The sequence below is a fragment of the Phocoena phocoena genome, chromosome 4 (genome assembly GCF_963924675.1).
Source record: "Phocoena phocoena chromosome 4, mPhoPho1.1, whole genome shotgun sequence".
NCBI lineage: Eukaryota > Metazoa > Chordata > Mammalia > Artiodactyla > Phocoenidae > Phocoena > Phocoena phocoena.
In genome coordinates, this window is record NC_089222.1 from 145,023,460 (window position 1) to 145,044,125 (window position 20,666).

General features: G+C 57.5%; 2 protein-coding genes across 2 annotated transcripts in view; both read right to left on the bottom strand.

Annotated features, from left to right (window-relative positions):
• The window catches only part of TSPEAR (thrombospondin type laminin G domain and EAR repeats), a 59,807-nt gene that overhangs the window by 14,919 nt on the left and 24,222 nt on the right, over positions 1-20,666 (bottom strand). Inside the window, exons 3-9 of the mRNA XM_065876768.1 lie at positions 10,094-10,332; positions 8,171-8,261; positions 7,151-7,307; positions 5,774-5,905; positions 4,849-5,075; positions 3,341-3,527; positions 2,174-2,403 (exon numbers count right to left, since the gene is read on the bottom strand). Of these exons, the coding sequence (XP_065732840.1) occupies positions 2,174-2,403; positions 3,341-3,527; positions 4,849-5,075; positions 5,774-5,905; positions 7,151-7,307; positions 8,171-8,261; positions 10,094-10,332 (1,263 nt within the window). The remainder of the gene's footprint in view (positions 1-2,173; positions 2,404-3,340; positions 3,528-4,848; positions 5,076-5,773; positions 5,906-7,150; positions 7,308-8,170; positions 8,262-10,093; positions 10,333-20,666) is intronic.
• On the bottom strand, positions 12,803-19,312 carry LOC136122586 (keratin-associated protein 10-2-like). The gene is given in 8 exon segments (XM_065876653.1): positions 12,803-13,027; positions 13,060-13,144; positions 13,146-13,246; positions 17,602-17,684; positions 18,132-18,231; positions 18,233-18,342; positions 18,345-18,641; positions 19,240-19,312. Coding segments are annotated over 8 exon segments (1,074 nt in total).

Genomic DNA, 20,666 nt, shown 5'->3' on the forward strand with positions numbered 1-20,666 from the left:
GATCAAGAAAAACGAAGAAAATCTCCCAGGCCTGGGGACGCACGCCTTCAGGTTGAAAGGGCACTGAGACCAATCAGACAGGATGTTGGGAGCCAAGAAGTTTTCGCCATTAGAAGATGGCCGACATCCTGCTTCTCTTCCTGCTTAATGAGATAAAAGCCCGCGCCTAAAACGAAAGCCCGCGCACGCAGCACCAATGATAATTTGCCAAGTACTTCCCTTATTCTGGATCCCGCCCCCCTTTCTCTGTACTGTATAAATACAGCTACTGCAGCAATAAAAGTTTGAGGCTTGATCAGGATTTTGTCTTGCCTCCATTCTTTCGCGTCTCCTGCCCCTTCTTCTCTTTTCAACCCCTACAGGTTCCTCCTCGGACTCACAAGGATTTGTCCTGCTGGTCGGGACTCCCGGGGACGCCCGGGGCCGAGCACAACAGGAAGCACAGGAAACCACTGCGAAGAAACCTGTGGGCACTGAGGGCAGAGAAGGTCATAGGAAAGGCACCTGGGGAGGCAGGGGGCTGCCCTCAGTGTTTGCAAGGAGACCTCCCCCCTAAAACCCTGCACGCGGTACATGAGGCAGGGTAAAGGATGCAGCCACCGTGAGTGTCCACACTTCCCGCCACAGAAGGTGGCTCTCACTGGGATGAAGCCGGCGAGGTCACGGCTCCCCCAGCCTGTGGCTGTGCTGTCGGGGCACGTGGCCCACGTGGCTGCAGAGGGCGAGGGGTGAGCTCTCACCCTCAGCCCAGGATTGACGTCGGCTCACTCTGATCAACACCCATTGGCTGGTCCTGGTCACATAACCTGGCTGAGCTGCAGGGACACTGGGGAGTGTCGGGGAGCACCTGGAAGGCGGGGTGTCAACCTTGAGGTCAACCAGGACACCGGACATCAGATTTGGACACGGTGGCTCCAGCCAAAGAGGGCGGTAAAGGAAAGTTCCAGAAAGGGGACCACTGTCAGTTCTAGAGACAGTCAGCCTGGACAGCACAGGCAGGAGGGCCCAGGAGGGGGATTATGGGAAAAGAGGGCGGGGTCTTCACGGGCGCACACCGGCCAGAGACCTTGCCGACGCGATGGGAGCACCAACACGCAGGCGGGAACTCAGGAGGCACTGAAGACGCGGTGTTCACAGGGGCTCTCGGGGACGGGGATGGCCAGCAGGAAGCCGGGGGACATTACCATGTGCAGAGACGGGGGTTTTCTTCCCCGAAAAGGAAAGGAGAGGGAGGGAAAGACTTCAGAAAAAGCAATTAGGAGCTTGTGGAGAGACATTACGTGCAGCTCATGGCGTCCACGTACGAAGTGAGCCACGTGTGGTGGGCTTGTGGCATGAAAGGAGAGTCTGAACCGCATTCAGGGACTGTCCCCAGGGGTGGCACGCAGGTCATCCCACCACTGAAACCACTGAGAAGGGAGTGATCACAGCCGCGCCCTTGGATCTGCGCGAACGACGTTGGGACGCAGCCAGGACGATGCAAATGCCGACAGTGACTCTCGATTTTAGAATCCGTGGGGCTCGGCCTGGGGTCTGACACCGAGAGGGACAAGCTGGGCGGCTTGGAGGGAGGAGGGCGAGGGAAGGTGGGAGGAGGGTTGGGGCCCCACATCGTCACCCTAGACCACGGTGGGCGTGAAGAGGGGACGCCAGTGCCGCCTGCTAGCCTGGGACCCAGCGGCTCGTGTGTGGTTCAGTCGGGCATCTGGGGCCACACCACGTAATAAAGGCTTCTCGCTGCCTCGGTCAGAGGTCCCTCCGGGCAGCCCACGACAGCTGGGACCAGCTGAGGGACACTCAAGGTCTGCAGGGAAGGTGGGCAGTGCTGCCGCCACAGCTGATCAGGTCAGAGGCCAGCTGCCTGCTGCTCCGGGGCAAGAGCCTGGCGCCCACATAACGGTGGGTCAGACCAGGAGGGCCCCCAGGGGCCAGGGGACCCGGCTGAGCAGCCGGGCTGCCGGAAACTCCGTGCCAGGGCAGACCTCCCGCCTCATTTTAGGGCTCCCAGGCTATATTCGGGGTCCCAGGGGCTCGGCCTGAGCCTTATTCTGGGGAGGAGCCTGGGCGCAGAGGCCCGGGCTGGGGCCCTGGGCCTGGCTCGTGCGGCCCGGGTCCTGCGTCGCCCAGGCGCCAGGCAGAGGTGCGGGGCCGGCGGGGAGCACAGGGTCCTTACCAGGAAGGACTGGAAGAGCTGGAAGCTGCCGCCCAGCCGCACGTACAGGTGGGACTGCAGCTGCGTGGACGTGCCGTTGAAGGCGTTGGCCACGGCCAGGAAGGCGTAGGGCCCCACCGTGAAGAACTCCCAGTCGCAGGCGCCCGACGTGGCGACGGTCTGGTTGGCCTCGAAGAGCCGGGCCCCTGGGCTCCACTTGTAGATGACGCTGTAGATGTTGTGGTCGCTGCCTGGAAGCCGAGCGCCATGGAGGAAGGGAGACGGGCCGCCGTGGCCTCGCGGCGGCCTTGGCAAGACCCTGCCCGCCCGGACCCTGCCCCAGGCCCTGCAGCCCGTCCAGTCCAGCCAGGCCCTGCTCTCCTGCACCCTCCCCAGGCCCCCAGCAGTGGCAACGCCCTTCATGTGACCTTCCTGCCTCTGTGCCCCGATGAGAACCCTCGGGGGCCCCGGCTTCGGACGGCTCCAGACCCCCCTGAGGCCTTGCAGCACGCTGGAGGCGGGACCCCCGCCCTCCCCAGCCTCACCCCTCACGCTGTCCACCATCCCCTTTGCGCTCCCCACCGCCGGTCAGGCCTGCCCAGAACGTGCTCCCTGGAGCTCCTCACCCACCCCCAGGGCTGGGCCAGCCTCTCCCGGGACACTCACTCCCATGGGGGGTACTGGGTGGCGGGCTCCTGGGGTCCTCTCTGCCCATGAGCGGTGGTGGGGTCTCCTCCCCGGCCCCCCGCCCGCCGCCAGAGTTCCCCGGCAGGTGTAGACTCAGGTGATCGCTGAGCCGCAGAGCCTGCCGAGGCCAGAGGTGCCCTGCAGGGCCGACCGCCCCCCGGGGCCCTGTCCCCCAAGAGCTACAAGGCAGGGAAGGGCTCACTGTGGCCACGCAGGGCAGTCACCTGGCCCAGAAGCCAGGTTTCCCAGACCCTCCCAGGACTGTCCCCCACTGCACCCACTGCATCCCACAGAGTTTGTGCCCAGAGTGGATAAGGGCAGGGACGCCCTTACCAGGACAGATGAGGGGGTGCTCAGGTGTGTCCTCCCTCAGACGCCACTGTCAGACTGCCAAGCCCGAGGACACGGGCCACGTGTGGTTTATTACACATTTTTAATGAGATACACTGAACCCTGCAGGTGACCCTGCCCTGGCCCCGGAGCCCAGGCCATAGCCCCTACCTTCCCGGTGGTTGGCCACGGCCAGGAAGTGCTCCCCGGACACCTCGAAGGCCTCCCAGTCTCGGGCGCCGTGGGTGAGGACCCTCTGGTACGGTGCGAACCTCCGCCTTCTCTGGCTCCATTTGTAAATGACAGAGAACTCCTGACCCTTTTCATTCGGTTCAAAATTAGCCACAGCCAGGAAGATCTGGGGAGAGGACCGGGACAGCGTTCTGGTGATCCACGCGAGGGGTCCGGCACTCAAGGCTTCTGAACATCGGCCTCGGGACCGGGGCTGAGCCGGGACTGACGGCCTGGGGCGGGCCCAAGAGCCCACGACTGACTCTCCAGGTCTTCATCACATTAAGACCCGCAGCGGCGTCCGCATTTACCAGCCCACGAGCTCCGTTCCTGTCTCCCAAACCCAGGAAACGCTTTACTCTCGGAAATGCTCTTCAGCACCGGGTGAAGAGGAAAAATCTTAACGCCCTGCTGTCTCAGGAAGCACACGTTTGGCACGCACGCAGTCGAGGACAACACGGCAACGCCCTACGTGTGGCATGAGCTGGAGGCCAGGTGGTGGGTCGTGTGATTGAGGCAGGAGCCGGAAGCCCGGGGGTGGGGCACGCTCGTGGTGGCTGAAGCAGCCCCGGGTACTCTCTGCCACTGCTTAGGGGACGGGGCAGGCCTTTTCCTTAGTTTTCTAAAGTTCCCGATTTTTCTTTGATATCAGGTTGTTTTTTATAATGAAAAAATAGGAACCTTTAAAATGTCATCAACCATAAAACCAGAGGGCTAGTCACTCCTTCACCAGGCTGGCTGGGAGCGCAGGACCCTGAGGGTCGGCAGCGACGGGGAACAGAGGTCTGTCTGTTTCGCTCAGTTTTGTCCCCCGTCGGGGGGGCCCAGGTGAGGGCAGGGCTGCACCTGGCACACGTGTTAGTGAGCAAGTGACTTGGGGGCGGGCTCTGGTAGGTAAAGGGTAAACTCTCACAAGGGGATGACCCTCTTAGCCACGACCCATGGGCCACTGCTCAAGCAGCCCTGGTGGAAGGAAGGGGAGGCTGCCCACGAGGCTTTCCCACCCAAGGCCTCTGGGCCAAGCTCACCATCCTCACCTGTCCCCTCCATTAGGACATCACGTGTCCCTGGTGTGTATGGAGCGAGTAAAGGAAGGCTGGGAATGGAGGCCTATTTTCATTCTGACGTGATGTCCGCCCTGCAGACTGGTTTAGGTCAGATTATCTCCAAGGTTTAAGGAGGCAGTGGTGGGTCTGCACAGAGCTGGGGAGCATCTCAGAAATGGGCTGATCTCTATTTTGCGGAAGCCAAACAGACTTTCTCAGTCACGTTCTGGACACAGAGGTGCAGCCGTGTCTGACTTTAAAAGGCATTTAGAACCGCATGAGGCTTTGAAACCAGTAGAAGTGCCTTTCCCCATAAAATCTACATAAGGAGCCCCAACCTTTGGGCTCTGTGGGGTTTCCCAAGGTAAAAAGGATCAAGAAAGACTCCGAATGCAGACTTGCCTTTTTTCCAATGGTGAAATGTCTCCAGGACTGTGCTTGGTGCGTGGGAATGTCCTGGTACGAGGAGAACTTCCCGTCGGCCCATTTGTAGATGGCGGACGTGGTTTTCCGGTTGGCAGTGGCCACGAAGAGCCCGGCCCCAGGGATGACGAAGACCTCGATACCCAGTGTCTCTGAGTTCGTGAACAGGCTCTGATGCTCCTCCACGTACTCCAGCCTTTCTTTGGCTTGTGATAGAGACACAGAGACCCAGTTAATGCTCCCCAGAACAGAAGCCTGGATGGACGTCCAGCGGTGTGACCCCAGGGACCTGGGCCATGACCCGGAGCACTGTGGCCTTGAGTGCCGTGCTGCCCTCACCCGGAGGCCCGGCAAAGGAGCCTCTCATCCCCGCACAGGTTTTAGGGTCTGCAGAGCCCCCAGGGATACTAGTCGGGTGGAACTGACATGTCAGGTCCCTACTAGATGTTTCCCACGGCTTGCGGCTTCCACGAAAGGCTGTGCCCTGATGGGAACTAGAGAGTAGAGGCCACGGCTCGGGGACTTTCCCCCGGAGCCAGTTCCCATTTCCCGAGGACCCCCTTGGGGAGCATCACGGAACCTCTCCTCACCTCCCCGCCAACAGAACCACTCCCAGGCTCCCGGCACCATCGCGTCCAATCTTGACCCGAGTGGGCGGAGAGGGTAAGGAGAGCAGGTGGGGCTCCTGGAGCGGGGCTGGCCCCCTCAGGGAGGCTCACGGTCTCCCCTAGATGGCTCGAGAGCTGAGAACCTGCCAGCCTACCAGTAGGGCCCAGGAGGGCATGCATTTCCAGGTGAGGCACGCAGGCTCACCACTCCGTGGGGGGGGAGGAGGTCGTCCCTGTCCCTAAGTATCGCTGGCTCTGAGAAGACCCCGAGGTCCCCAGAGCCCCATCCACCTCACCTGCTAACACGGAGACCCACTCGCTGCCCACGCACAGGTATAGCCCCTTGCGGCCGGCGTCAAACCAGAACTGGGCGTTCTCCGCTTTGGTACACGGCGGCCGGGATCCCAGCGTCACCTTCATGTCGGTTTCTGCGGGGAGGCAGGAAGACGGGTGTCCGGTGGGTACGTGCTCCCCGGAGGAGGGCAGGGGCGGGAGTGTCAGGTGACCCCTGCTTTCGCCTTCAGCTCCACCCCCTGAGCTGCCAGGAACCACTCAGGGTCTCGGGGAGGGAGGGAGACCCGAGAGCCCATGGCCTGCCCGGGGCGTCCGCACGCAGGACGGCCTCCCGCCCACCTAGTTCTTCCCCGTGACCTCAGCTCTGCTGAGAGCCCTGAGCCATCACGCCGCACGGCTCTCCGCTTCCATCTGAGACTCGCTGGCACGCGTCCACGCAACTTGTGTTCTGCGTAGTTCTGAGGCCCCTGACCCCTCACCCCTGACCCCAGGGCTCACGGCTTCATCCCAGGTCCAGCCCTCACCCCGATGGTGCCACTTGGCCCCTTTACAGCAACGTCCGCGCTGAGGCCCCGGCGGCCAGTCTGTGACACTGAGCGCATCCTCGACCTCTTGATCTGCCTGGTAGAGGCCTGGGGCCCGACTCCTGGCAGAGGCCTGGGGCCCGACTCCTGCCCGAGGCCTGGCAAACAACCCAGAGGCCGTGTGCCTCTGGGAATTTGGGGACACGGGTCCAGGATTGGGTCTAAGGGCCCACTTGCTCAGGGGCTCCCCTGACTCGTGAGGCTCGAGAGAGGGTCAGGCTGTCTCCTCGCCTCCCTAGTAGGGAGGAGGGGTTTCAGACTCTCCGTGGCAGGGGATGTGGCTTAAATAAACCGTCAACACTAACTTTACCTTGGGGAGGTGCAAACACAAACTAAAGACGGCAAAGCTGGGGATGCTCTAGGCTGGGGGATCCCAGAAAACAGCAATGAACCTCACGAAGGTCGGGGTCCCCGCGGGGCTGGGGTGCTGACGCTTGATGTCTGTTGGAAAGGAAGGGGGGAAAGGGCCCCAACGCTGCTCTGGGGGCAAAGCAGGCAGCAGGTGGGAGTTAGGGATGCAAGATTGTAGGCTCAGCCCCAGGTCCCAGGCAGGACGAGCAGTTAATCGAGGGCACGGTCCAGGCGGGGGTTAAACAGCCATGGGGGGCGCCCTTGGGAGGGAGACGGGTCTGGCGGCACCATCTGCCTTCCCTGCGGGGTGTCTGCGTCAGGCCCCGGCGTTCCCTTCATCCATGTGCCAAGCGCCCTGCTGTCTTGTGCCCGGGGAGGTTGGAAGTGACAAGGCGCCCAGGGTCTACTGTCGGCGTGGGGAGTGGGTAGCTGCGGCCTACTAACCATAGGGATACTTTAGCACCTCACTATCTTCCGGCTTCCCCGTGAGTCCCCGCAGGACAGGGGGGATGGACAGCAGGGCGAGCTCAGGAGTCCTGCAGGGACAGAGCCTCAGGGTAGCGTCTGAGCCGGGCAGCAGGACCAGCTGCCTCACCAGGCCCTGCAGAGAGAGGGACAGCGCACTGAGACCTGCACTGCTGGAGCGGGCCCCGCCCACTGGGCTCAGCCCACCCAGCCCCCGAGGGAGGGGTGGCAATGCGGGCGCGGGTCTAAGCTCTAAAGCCAGGAGAGAGGAGTCAGCCCGTTGGGTAAGGGGGGCATTGGGAGCGGTGGTGGAGAGCTGTGCACCATTCGAAGGTGATTACACCACAGAAGGGACCTTTCCTGTGGACTGCCCTACAGTGACCGGGTACAATGCTCATCCATCTATATGTCCATCCGTTCGTCTCTCTGTCTACCTATCTGTCCATCCATCCATCCATCCACTTGTCCATCTCTGTCCATCCATCCATCCAAGCATGCCATTGGTAAATATTCAGAGCATGGTTCTTTACACTGGACACGGCAAGAAACAAAAGCCCTTACCCTCATGGAGCAAGGTTCCCCCCGCTCCCCTGCACTCTAAGGGAAAGACAGGCAATGAGCAAACACACCGCTGGTCTGAAGGTGGTCAGGGCTACAAAGACAATCTGGGGAAGGGGATGAGAGGGCTGGGTGTGGGTGTCATCTCCTCAGAGTGGAGGGGAAGGCCTCCATGGTATGAGGGCACAGGGCAGGGCCCCAAAGTCATAGGGAGTGTGCCATGGCAGGAGTGGGACAAATGTTCTAGGAGGAGGGCACAGCAGGTGCAAAGGCCCTGTGGTGGGAGTGTGCCCGGCATGCATGGGACTCAACTGAACCTTTATGCTCCCCATTCCCAACTGCACGTACAACAGTGTCAAACTGGGGTGCCAGACCAGTGGTGACAGCCCCCCAGGAGCACTGGTGTTGGGAGGTCCAGGCAGGCAGCTCCTCCATACTTACCGTGAACTGGCCTTTGGTCCTCCTCCGGCTGCCGATGAAGAACCGGGCTCCTTGCACCGATAGGGTGGCCGGGAAGGGCATATCAGCCATTCTGAAAACATTGGAGGATGGTTTTAGGGCCATGGGAGAGCAGGGTCATGGCCTATTTACATAGAAAAGGATGGGGGCAGCACCGCCTGAGGCTGTATCAATGTCTGGGGTCGGCCATAAGGAGTATCACAGGCTGGGTGCCTTAAACCACAGAAGTGTGTTCTCTCACAGTGCTGGAGGCCAGAGGTCTGAGATCAGGGTGTCGGCTGGGTGTACCCCCTCTGAAGACTCCAGGGGAAGGTCCTGCCACCCCTTCCGGTTGCTGGGAGCTCCTGGAGTTTCCTGGATTGTGGCTGAATCACGCGGCCTTCTCCTCCATGCCTCCTTGTAAGGTCACTGTGTCAGGGCCAGCCTACTCCTCAGCTTAGCTCGGTTATGCCTGCAGAGATGCTGTTTCCAAACGACGTCCCATTCTCCGGTTCTAGCGGATGTGAATTTGGGGGATGCTCTTTGCCCCAGGACAAGGATCTTCTACAAAAGCGTGTGCTGCGGAGGTGTTCAGTGGCCCCTCTCCATGTCACAGGCGTCTCCAGTGGCTCCTCCCGGCACGGGGTCCCCAGCCCGTCCCCCTCCTCTGAGCCCAGGGCCGTGGGACAGATGATGTCGGGGCCAGACGGGGTTCACCTCGGTGAGCCGGGATCTGTGGGAAGATGTGGCTGGAGTTGGGTCTTGAGATGCAAGTGGAGGCCCAACTCGGGATGGGGAAGACGTGGGACCTCCTGGAGGGGACTGCGTGGCTGGAGCCTCTGGGGGAAGAACCAGGTGTGTGCTTCCTCTCCACTGTCCAGCACCTCCCGGACCATGATGCCACGTCCTCTAGTCAAAGCACCTGCTCCGTCCAGGGTCTGCCGTCTGGCTGCCGCTGGCCGTTGCAAGGTCCCAGAATGCCTGCGCTCCGAGCACAGCTCCCAGGCTTCCTGGGTCCGGGTGTGAGCCCTCCGCGGCGCCGCAATGAGCTCCAGCGCCCGCACCGCCAGCCTTGTCCTCCTGCACATGGCCCCCATCCCAGAACTGCCCCACCGCCGGCTCCCTGTAAAGGCCCCAGTGTATTCGGGGCATGGTGGGGCGGAGTTGTGATAAAGGCATGTTTAAACAGTGTGTAAGTGTTAAGGAGAATCTTTTATTCCAGCAAGTTTCATGACAAAGCAGAGTGAGGTTCTACCTTTGAAAGGAATATTTGTCATAAGGATAGATCCAGTGTAAATGGACCGTTTGTGATTAAGAAAGAAAGGGTGGCGAGCCCCAGCCAGCGAGGAGGGACGCTGAGGTCCGGTGGGGGTCGTCCCGGCCCAGCTTACCCGGGAGCCAGGCCATGGGGACCAGGCCACGGCCACGACAAGAGATGGGCTCGGGCTCTCGAGTGCCCGGGGTTGCGTCAAAGCTACTAAGGTGATGTTCTGGTGAATATTTACTCCCTCGTCCCAGAAAAGGAAACTGAGTCAGAGAGGTTAAGTGATGGGTTGAAAGTCACAAAGCAAGACCTGGGCCTCATCGGGCGGCAGCTCCTTTTGGGCTCCTGGTGCCCGAGTTCACTCTGACCTTCCTCTGGGCCTTGCCTCGATGCTACCGACTCCGCAGCCCCGTCGATGGGTCGAGTCCCATCCCCCAGCCCCAGCGGGCAGGCTGCGGCCCCTCCCAGCCCGGGCGCTCCCGCCCATCGCCGTCTCTCTGGGGGGCGGGGCCGTTCCACGTCCACCAGCCAAAGAGCCTGGCGCGCCTCCTCCAGCCTGACCCCAGCGGCCTTCGGCGGAGCCCCGCGGGCCAGCGTGCGCCCTGCGAGCCCTGCCGGCAGCACCCGGCCCCCTGCCACCCCTCCGGCGCCGCGGTACCTACATGTCCACGGGGAGGCCGCAGTCCCTGGTGAGGGAGAAGGAGCCTTCGGACACGGCCAAGACCAGCGTGTGCCACTGGCCGTCCGTCAGAGCCGGGCCGCGGAAGGACACGCGGGTCTGCCAGGCGCGCGCCCCGTCCTCCCTGAGGAAGAGGAAGTGCAGCTGGGTGGGCGAGTAGCGCAGGCCGAGCAGCAGCGAGTCCCGCTCCTCCGCCATCACCGTGAACAGGTACTCGTTCTTCTGCAAGAGAGGGGCCAGCGGGGGCGGGGCAGGGAGGGGGCAGGTGAGGGGGGGCAGGTGAAGGGGGGCAGGTGAGGGCGGCAGGTGAAGGGGGCAGGTGAAGGGGGCAGGTGAAGGGGGGCAGGTGAGGGTGGCAGGTGAAGGGCAGGTGAGGGGGCAGGTGAAGGGGGCGGGTGAAGGGGGCAGGTGAGGGCGGCAGGTGAACGGGGGCAGGTGAGGGCGGCAGGTGAACGGGGGCAGGTGAGGGCGGCAGGTGAAGGGGGGCAGGTGAAGGGGGCAGGTGAGGGTGGCAGGTGAAGGGCAGGTGAGGGGGGCAGGTGAAGGGGGGCAGGTGAGGGGGCAGGTGAAGGGGGGCAGGTGAAGGGGGCAGGTGAACGGGGGCAGGTGAGGGGGGCAGGTGAAGGGGGCAGGTGAAGGGGGGCAGGTGAGGGCGGCAGGTGAAGGGGAGCAGGTGAGGGTGGCAGGTGAAGGGCAGGTGAGGGGGCAGGCGAAGGGGGCAGGCGAAGGGGGGCAGGTGAGGGGGCAGGTGAAGGGGGGCAGGTGAGGGGGACAGGTGAAGGGGAGCAGGTGAGGGCGGCAGGTGAAGGGGGGCAGGTGAAGGGGGCAGGTGAGGGCGGCAGGTGAACGGGGGCAGGTGAGGGCGGCAGGTGAACGGGGGCAGGTGAGGGCGGCAGGTGAAGGGGGGCAGGTGAGGGCGGCAGGTGCAGGGGGGCAGGTGAGGGCGGGTCTCTGGGCCGCAGCGCCTGAGACAGTAACGAGGGTCTGTGATGAAACCAAATGCACCACTCACACCCATGAGGACAGCTACTGTCAGTAAAACAGAAAATTGCTGAGGATGTGGAGAAATTGGAGCCCTTGTGCACTGCTGGGGGGGAAGGCAGCAATAAAATGGTGCAGCTGTTATAGGAAACAGTATGGAGGTTCCCCAAAAAATGAGTGTGGAATTACCATCTGACCTAGCAATTCCACTTCTGGGTGTGTGCCCAAAAGGACTGGCAGCAGCCTCTGGAGAGGTATTTGCACACCCATGTTCACGCGAGCATCGCTCTCAATAGCTAAAATGTCGAGGCAGCCAGTGTCCACCGATGGAGAGATGGATAACTAAGATGCGGTCCATTCATGCAATGGGGTATTGTTCAGCCTTAAAAAGGAAGTTCTGACGTCAGCGTGGATGAACCTTGAGGACCTGATGCTCAGTGACGTAAGCCAGTCACAAAAGGACGGGTAGTGTGCGATCCACTGATGTGAGGTCCCTGGGGGAGCCGATGCACAGGGGCCGAAGGTGGGCGGTGGGGCCGGGGCTGGGGGGCAGTCATGGGGAGCTGCTGTTTAACGCATGTAGAGTTTCCGTTTGGGGAAGATGAAAAGGTTCTGGAAAGGACGGTGCTGATGTCTGCACAACAGCCTGACTGCCCTTAATGCCGCTGAGCTGTGCGCTTAAAAAGGGTTAAAATGGGAAATTTCATGTTACGTGTATTTTACCACAATTTAACAAACCTCGCGCCACCCGCCATTGTCGCGATCTCCAAATGCCAGCAACCCCAGCTGCGCATCATTTTCCCGCTCGGGCCAGGGAAAGACCATATGTACTTGCCTGTACGTACTGCAGTTTAGTCTGTTCATTTCTAGCCTAACACGAAGGAAAGTGTAAAGAAATGAAGGTGATTAAACCTGAATGCTAAGCAGATATGTTAAATATAGAATACAGTTTGTTAGCAAGTCTCTGCCCATGTAAAACTATCAGTGAATTCCACGCAACTGTCACACTAAAGAAGTGGAAAAACTCCATGGTCCTCATGTTTAATTTAACACCTAATTTAGCAAAATCAATTTGCACAGCTTGGGTCACACGGCCTCTGGCCACTCCGGGCGCTGAGGGGACACGTGTGGCCCCTGCACTTATCTTCCATGTGAAGGGCGCCTTCCCGTGAGCCAAGTCTCAGGAAGTGCATGGGATGGGTGGAAATGACACAGCAGGACAAAATGCTCACAGTGGTGGCTGGACCCGTGAGGCGGGTGGCTGGAAAGGACGGTGACGTCACAGCCAGGGCCTCGGGTGGACAGGCGTCTTTACTCCCCCACGTTCACGTCCCAGGACCCCGGAGCCCGAGCAGGCTCTGACCTGCCTCTTGGAGAGGGCAGGGGCCCCACCCAGAGGGGTCAGGCCACTGACCTTTGGGGTTCAGTCCCTCACCTCTAGGAATACTCCTGGCTGGAGGAGACCAGTGTCTGGTCAGAACCCTGTGTTTCCCCCCAGTGAAGGTGAGAGACAGGAATTGGATCATGTGATGAAGTAAGTTTATTAATCCGGGTGCCTGAGGAGGTGCTGACAGGACGGAAGTCGAAGCCAAGTGACACAGGCAGAGGAACTGGGAGGGGGACGGGTGACCCAGAGGCAGGTGGAGGCACCTCCTGGGAGGCAGAAGCCCGGGGAGCAGCGAGGTCGGGGTTCCCGGGGCAGGATCAGAAGTCAGTCAGGCCAGGACAGTGGGGACGAAGGGGACCCTGTCCCGAGTGGGGGCAGCCGCCCAACCCAGGTCAGGAGTGAGGGAGGCTGGGAGGACCGAGTCATGGGGGGACCTGAGCCCGGCTGGCCCGGCGGGGACGTGCCCGAGGCGGGGACACAGCAGGCAGGGCGGCAGAGCAGGGACACAGAGGAGGAGGGTCTGCGGCAGGACGAGGGGCAGGGGGTGGGCTGGCAGCACGTGGGGGCTGAGCAGGGGGGGCCTCACAGCACACGGGCTCGCAGCACGCAGGTGTGTAACGGACGGGCTTGCAGCAGACAGGTTTGCAACAGACAGGTGTGCAACACAGGCTTGCAGCAGATGGGCACACAGCAGGCCTGCTGGCGGGGGGAGCAGGTGCGGCAGGGGGGCTCCCACACTTGCCCTTCCTCCTTGGGGTTGAGAACTGGCTGCAGGAGCCCCTCGTTAGTGCTGGCGTAGTTTCTACAATAGTTTTCCCTCGTTAAAGTTGTGAGTGTAAATATCCTGAGTTGCAGGATGTTTTCCCTTCGCTCCTTTGTTTGGCTCCAGAAAGTTATGGAAAATGTTGAGGCAGGGTTATGCTGAGTGTGGTTTAGAGGTGAATACCTCTCCAAATTGATGAATTCTGTTCCACCTCTCCTGTGTTTGGGGTCCTTTTAATATCAGTTTAACTTTTAAGCGTTTTAAAATTTAAGTGTACCCTGCGTGCCGCCACTACTGAGCTCGCGCGCCTAGAGCCCGTGCTCCGCAACGAGAGAAGCCACCGCAGTGAGAAGCCCACATGCAGCAACGAAGAGCAGCCCCTGCTCGCCGCAACTAGAGAAAGCCCGCACGCAGCAACGAAGACCCAACGCAGCCAAAAAAAAAAGAAACTTAAGTGTAAAGTGACATTGGCACGTCTTATAAAATGCAAGTGGTTCAGAAGATTGGACCATAGCGTGGGTCTAGGGTCACGTTCCAGCAGGGCCTGGTGTGAGACCCAGGCTCTGCCAGCAGGAGGTGAAGGATGCCCAGAGCCCTGGCAGCCCAGCCTAGCGTGCCCAAGAGGAGCGTTAATGGGGCACGGTCGGACATGGACTCTGCAATGAAACTTTCTCAAGGAGCAGCGCTCACAGGTGTCTGAGTGAGTCTGGGGCCGTGAAAGGGACGCAGGACTGCAGGGTAAGTCGGGAGCCGTTTTCATCAACATTTCACCCAAACTCAAGTGCCTTTCTGCACAGGCTGTGCACCCCACACTCCTCGGCTGAGCAAATTGCCCTTCTTGGCCCGAGGTTGCCTCCCTCAGAGGTGATGCCCTGAAAGACTCAGAGAGAGGGAGAGGGTCTCCTGGAGACCCCACGTGTGAGCAGTGGAGACGTGCGGACCCCAGGTAACACCCAAACTTAAAGCCCAGGCAACAGTCAGTTTCCCTCGTGGATCAAGAAGATGTGGTCCTGGGGAGCCTGGAACAGAAAGTCAGCATGGGCTGACTCTGGTGAAGAGGTCGACGCCTGGAGCAGGGATGGTCACGACGGCCACAGCTGTGGGGTTAGACAGCACCGTCTGAGCACCTGTTCTAGGCCAGGCGGGGATCCTCCAAATCACAGAGATAAAAGATAAAACCCCAAATACGATGAGAGAAAATGTAATAAACGGACCGTGTGTTTCGCCGACACCAAACATGACAGTCCATTTGCTGGGGAGGGAGGAGGCACAGCTAGGATAAAACAGTAGAGACAAAACAGCCTGAACCGCTCTGAGCTGAGTGTGCAAAGGTGTGTGTGTGTTTGGACTGGAAGGGCTTCATGAATTCCAAGAACCTCAGGTCTTTAGAGCCCACCCACCCTAGACATGTGTTGGCAGTTTTTAAATGAAGAGAATTAATAGCAGCCCCTTCGCCGTGCAGGAAGAAACAGCACATAGTCTGGAAATGAACCCCCCCCCAGGGCTGACTCCGGACCCCTCTCCCACCAAACAGTGAAAGACACAGAGCTTCTGGGGGACCATCCGGGATTAAGGCTGATTTGATCTTTTTTCAAATTGTTACATCTTTCTCAAGTAAAGAGCACAGCGGTGTATTTTCATATAAGCAAGAGCTTAGAAAGTACTCCACTCACATTTCCCTCTTGAAAAGAACACTTAAAGAAATAAGACAAACGACCAAGTGATGAAGCAGACAGGAGCACCTGGGGGGTTGGGCTGGCGTCGGTGCAAAGAAGGGGAAACAAGTCGAAATAGCCAGTGAGATGGGTTGTGTGTGCAGAGTCTGATCCTTCGTAAGCAGTGACCCTGGTGAGGTCCTAACACTTTATTAATATCAGATGCTCTGTCTGTGTGAGAGCCACCTGGCTGCCGAGCCCTTGAAAAGTAGCCAGTACCACATGTTCGGTTTTGGGGGGTTTTTTGTTTGTTTTTTTAAGAGAAGAAATTGTTTTGTTCACTGTTGTATCTCTGGTGCCTAGAACAATTCTTAGTATTGATACACAGAAGGGCCCATTTTTATGAAAGAATAACAGAGCATCTCACCACAAGTCATGTCCCTAAGTAAAACAAAAATGTCCACAAACAAATGGATCTAAAACTTGCTGAAAACCCGACATGTGGAAGCACAAGGAATGCAAAGTAGATTATTTTTCTATTCCCACTTTGCTCTATACAGGTAGGAATGAATTATTATACAATTTTTCAAGGTCCTAAACAACTCAGTCAAAATTTACCTCAAAACTCATTTAATCAAAATTTACCATTTAATCAAAATAAAACTCATTTAAGTCATTTTTTTTTCAAATTTACTTTTCAGAACAGTTGGTCATAATCCCTGAATACAAATGCCTTGATCATTTGGAATATGCTACAAAGGCCGGCGGATGGGCTACAGAAGGAACAATGGGAAAATCAAGAGTCTGGACTGGCTCCTACTTGGAGCAGCAGTGATGAGTCAACCAATGATGACTGTATACAAATGGAGACAGGATTACTCTCAATTTGATCTTCAACTTGCTGGACGTGCACGACTGATTCTCTTCTTTCAATATAACTGATACCATAAGAATATGGCTACATTAACTTACTAAAAGCAACAAGGTACAAAGATAAAGGTATTAATCTCTGGAAGTATTTTGAAAACACTGATAAACACTAAATATTTAATACTAAAACACTGCAGGATCCCCTCAACAATCCCTACCCATTTTCCCAACTTTTAAAAAATTTTTGCATTATTTATTATTGATTGTCACCTCCCCCACCTAGAATGTAAACTCCGTTAGAGAAGAATTTTTCCTGCTGTGTTCAGCCTTCTATCCCCGGTGCCTGAAACAGTGCTTGGTACATAGAAGGTGCTCAATAAATATGTTAAATCAGGACTTCCCCGGTGGCACAGTGGTTAAGAATCCACCTGCCAATGCAGGGGACACGGGTTCAAGCCCTGGTCCAGGAAGATCCCACATGCCACGGATCAACTAATCCGTGCACCACAACTACTGAGCCTGCGCTCCAGAGCCCGCGAGCCACAACTACTGAAGCCCACGCACCTAGAGCCCTTGCTCCGCAACAAGAGAAGCCACCGCAATGAGAAGCCCGCGCACTGCAAAGAAGAGTAGCCCCCGCTCGCCGCAACTAGAGAAAGCCCGGGCGCAGCAACAAAGACTCAGAGCAGCCAAAAATAAATAAATAAATTTATTTTAAAAAAATATGTTAAATCATTAAACAGGAATGTTAAGTGGGCTTTTACATTTTAACTAAGATTGAACAAAATGCCTAGACCTCTCTTTTCCTTCCAAAAATCACTTTAGAAAAATATTGAACAAATAGTGAATCTATAAGCATTTTAAAAGCAGCTTTTAGTAACACGTATTGAAATGGTAACTTTTTGGATATATTGGGTTAAATAAAATATGTTAAATTAATTTCACCTGTTTCTTTTTTCACTTTTAAATGTAGCTATTATAATAGTTTACATTTGAGGTCCCCAGCCAAGGCCCTTCTCGCTGGGGAACACCCGTGTCCTCCAGGTGATTGCCTGCCCAGCACCGTCCCTGCAGGGCCAGGGTGACTCCCTCCTCCCTGTATTTCCCAAGAGGGCAACCTGCCTTAATATTTGAATTCCTGAGGGGATCACCCAGTGAACACCTGCCACTTCCAAATATCCCTCCTCCCCCTTGGCTGTTGGTCCCTGTGATGGTGAGTTTCATGTGTCAACTTGACCAGGTCGTGGTGCCCAGTTGTTTGGATAAACATGTCTGGATTTCATGACAAACTTATTTCTTAGGTGAGAGCAACATTGAAATCAGTGGACTCTGAGGAAAGCAGATTGCCCTCCAAAACATGGGTGGGCCTCACCCAATCAGTTGAAGGCCTTAAGAAAAGACTGAGGTCCCCAGAGGAGGAAGAGACTCCACCAGCAGACCATCTCTACACTCGAGCTGCAACACCAGCTCTTCTCTGGGAAGCCCGCCCTGCAGACTTTGGACTTGCCAGTCTCCACAATCACGTGAGACAGCTCCTCAAAATAAACGTCTCTGCATACGTACACACACGTCTCATTGGTTGTTTCTCTGGAGAACCCTGACTAACACAGGCTCCGTCGTCACCGCACATGGCTCTCTCCCTCCTGGCCTCTTCACACAGACAGAAGCACTCACCCTCGTGCCCGGGGCACTGGAGAGCAGCTGGCCCCAGCCTGTCTGAAGCTGTTTCTGGAGTGGGCTTTATGCCTTCAAGGCAGATGCTTTATTAAACGGAGTGTCCCTTGTCTCTAGTAAAGCTCCAAGTCCCCAGTGTGTGAGACCCAGGGCCTGGTTACCTGCCCGCTGCCGTCCTTCACTGGTGGAGGCTGCAGGGGTCTCCAGGTGAGCAGGAATCTCTGGGCTGGAGGCTGCAGGGGAACTGCTAGCACAGGACGCCCAGGCAGAGCGCGGGAGGGCCTGTCTGGCCCTGCCCAATGGTCCTACTGCCCTGGACGCAGCTCAAGGCCACACTCCACATCAAAGCTCTTCTCTAGGGTTTGCACAGATATGCACTCAGGGTCTTGGAGAGGGCCTGACAATGACTATTTGTTAACAGACTGGCCCCTCACATAGGGCAGAAGAAAATCCACGATCTGACAAGGATGGAGAGGAGGACGCTGCTGAGACTTAGGGTCTAGAGGAAGCCAGGAGCCAGTCCAGGGAGCCAGCTGGGCAGTGAGAACTCAGCCCAGGCTGTGGAAGTGGGTGGTTCTGGGGCAGAAGGAGATCCCAGACTGGGCTCAAGGCTGCAGAGATTTCAGATGGAATTCAGGGTTGGCCCTAGGAGTAGCTGGCAATGTGCCCAGTCAGCAGCAGGCAGGGATGCAGCACGCGGGACGGCAGAGCAGGGATGCGGAGGAGGAGGGTCTGCGGCAGGACGAGCGGCAGGGGGTGGGATGGCAGCACGAGGGGGCTGAGCAGGGGGCCCTCACAGCACACGGGCTCGCAGCACGCAGGTGTGTAACAGACGGGCTCGCAGCACGCAGGTGTGCGGCAGACGGGCACACGGCAGGCCTGCTGGCAGGGGGAGCAGGTGCGGCGGGGGGCTGGCAGCTAGACTGCCGGTGGCACGAGGCCATGCAGGGGCCGGTGCAGGCTGGTTGGCAGCAGGGGCTGGGCACGCAGCTCACCGGGGCGCAGACGAGGGTCAGGCAGGGGGCCGGGGTGCAGCCGCTGGGGGCGTGGCGGGGGGGCTGGCAGCAGCTCTCTGGGCAGTCGTCCACCTGCCAGCAGGAGCCGGTGCGGGAGTCACAGGGACCAGGCAGGCAGAGCCGCTGCCGTAGCTCGGCGCTGGAGCAGACAGACAGGGTGGACGCGGCCGTGGTGGGGGCGGTGGCTGGAGGAGGGTGAGAGAGTGTGTGTGTGTGTGTGTGTGTGTGTGTGAGGTGCTCAGGGCTGCCCAGCTCTATAGCCGTCCTGTGTTGTGGGTTGGCACGGCAGCAGCTTGGTGAGGTCTTTCCTTCCTTGTTTAGTGTCCTGCTCTGTTTTGGCAGCACTGGTCACTGTCTGTAGATGCCTTTGGCTGGTGAGGCTCCTGAGTGGGGGTGGGGCTGTCCTGACCTGTGTCTGTCTCCAGAGGATAGACGGTAGGAATCTTTTTGATGTTTTTGCAGGGACAGTAGCAGTCAGGTGACTCTCGTTAGTGACAGCCCTGTGCTCCACTGGGGGCAGGGGCTGCTCTTGTAAACAAAACTCCTGTTCCAAAGGAAGGGACAAGCAGGAACAATCCCAGAATCTGGGCTTTGAGGCGAGGGAAGTGTTTTCAGGTGTGGACAGGTCTGGCCACGCCCCACTGGCCTGGCCACAGGGTGGGATGCACTTGGTGAGCAGACGCTGCTGATGGTGGGGGGAGGTGAGGGGGCCTGTGTCCACTAGGAGTGAGCCCTGGGGCAGGTGTGAGGACAGGTGTCCCCCTGGGGCAGAGACTGGCTCACAGAGAGGGGCAGGGATGCAGACGCAGGCTAGCGCAGAGAGAATGACCGTGGGGGCAAATGCCTTTCGCTTCATTGCGGCTTGAACGTCTATAGAACCTCCCCTGATAGAGTCTTAATGCTCACACCTTCCACTATTCTACAATATCAGGGGGCTCCAGACAACATCAGGGGTTCCTACAGCCCCTGGGTGCAAATTAGGACAGGATCTCCTCCCTCAAGCACTCCCCCTCACAGGCAGAAGGATGTGGTGGCTGTGACCTGACCCTCTGTTGTCAGTTCCTGGAGCCTCTGTCATAATAAACGTTCAGTAGCGGAGCCTTGTTGCCCATGGAGCCTTGTCCACAGACACCTGCACAGTGTGTAGCAGCCCGTGCCCCAGTGCTCGGTCTACACCTGGGACCTAGTGACATCTGGCCATGGTCCCTCATGTCCTCACTCTTCAGCCACTGTAGTCTGCCAAGTCTCTGAGGGGCAAGGGCGGGGCCCTTGGTGATGTGCTCGGCTGCAGGCCTCTGCAGGAGTAGCCAGGGCTCCATCAGGGACTTGTTGGGGGTCAGTGGGCTTCAGGGTGAGGCTGATGGGTGGGGCTGGGGACTCTGCTGGAGGACCACGTGGCAGTCAGACTGCAATGGAGAGATATTACCTCAACGAAATAATAGCTTAAAACTGTCAAAGTGAAAAACTCTAATCTACACATCCAGGAAGCTTGATGAACACAAAATCTTTTCAACACAAAAGATTCACAAACAGACATGTCATACTAAATATGCTAAAAGTCAAAGACAAGGAGGAAATCTCAAAAGCAGCAGGAGAAAAATGCTGAGTCACTCACAAGGGAAGCCCAGTAAGATTAACGGCTGACTTTCCATCAGAAACCGTGGAGACCAGAGGCAGTGGGACCATGTACTCAAAATGCTCAAAGTAAAAACTGTCAATCAAGAATCCTATATGCAAAGAAAGCTATTTTTCAAAATGGAGGAAAAATATATTCTCAGATAAATAAAAACTGAGAGGATCTGATATTAGCAGACTCATCTTATTAGACATACTAAATGGAGTTCTTTAGGCTAAAAGCAAGTAACCCCAGACAGAAATTCCAACCCACAGGGAAAAAAAAGATGCCAGTAAAGTTAATTATGTAATTAGAAAAGACAATACAAATGCATATTTTTTTCTTGTTTCTTCTCTTACTTGATTTAACACAATTTATAAAACAATATATATATAAAGCATATTGTATAAAACAATATGTATACAATGTATTTTGGGGCCTATAGTCTAGAAATGCAATATATTTGACAACATCAGCCCAAAGGAGGTACATGGGAGCAAAACTGTACTGGGTTAAGGAAATTACAGCAGATGAGAACTCAGATCACAGGAAAAAGTGAAGAGAACCAGAAATGATAAAAAGGCTAGGATAACAA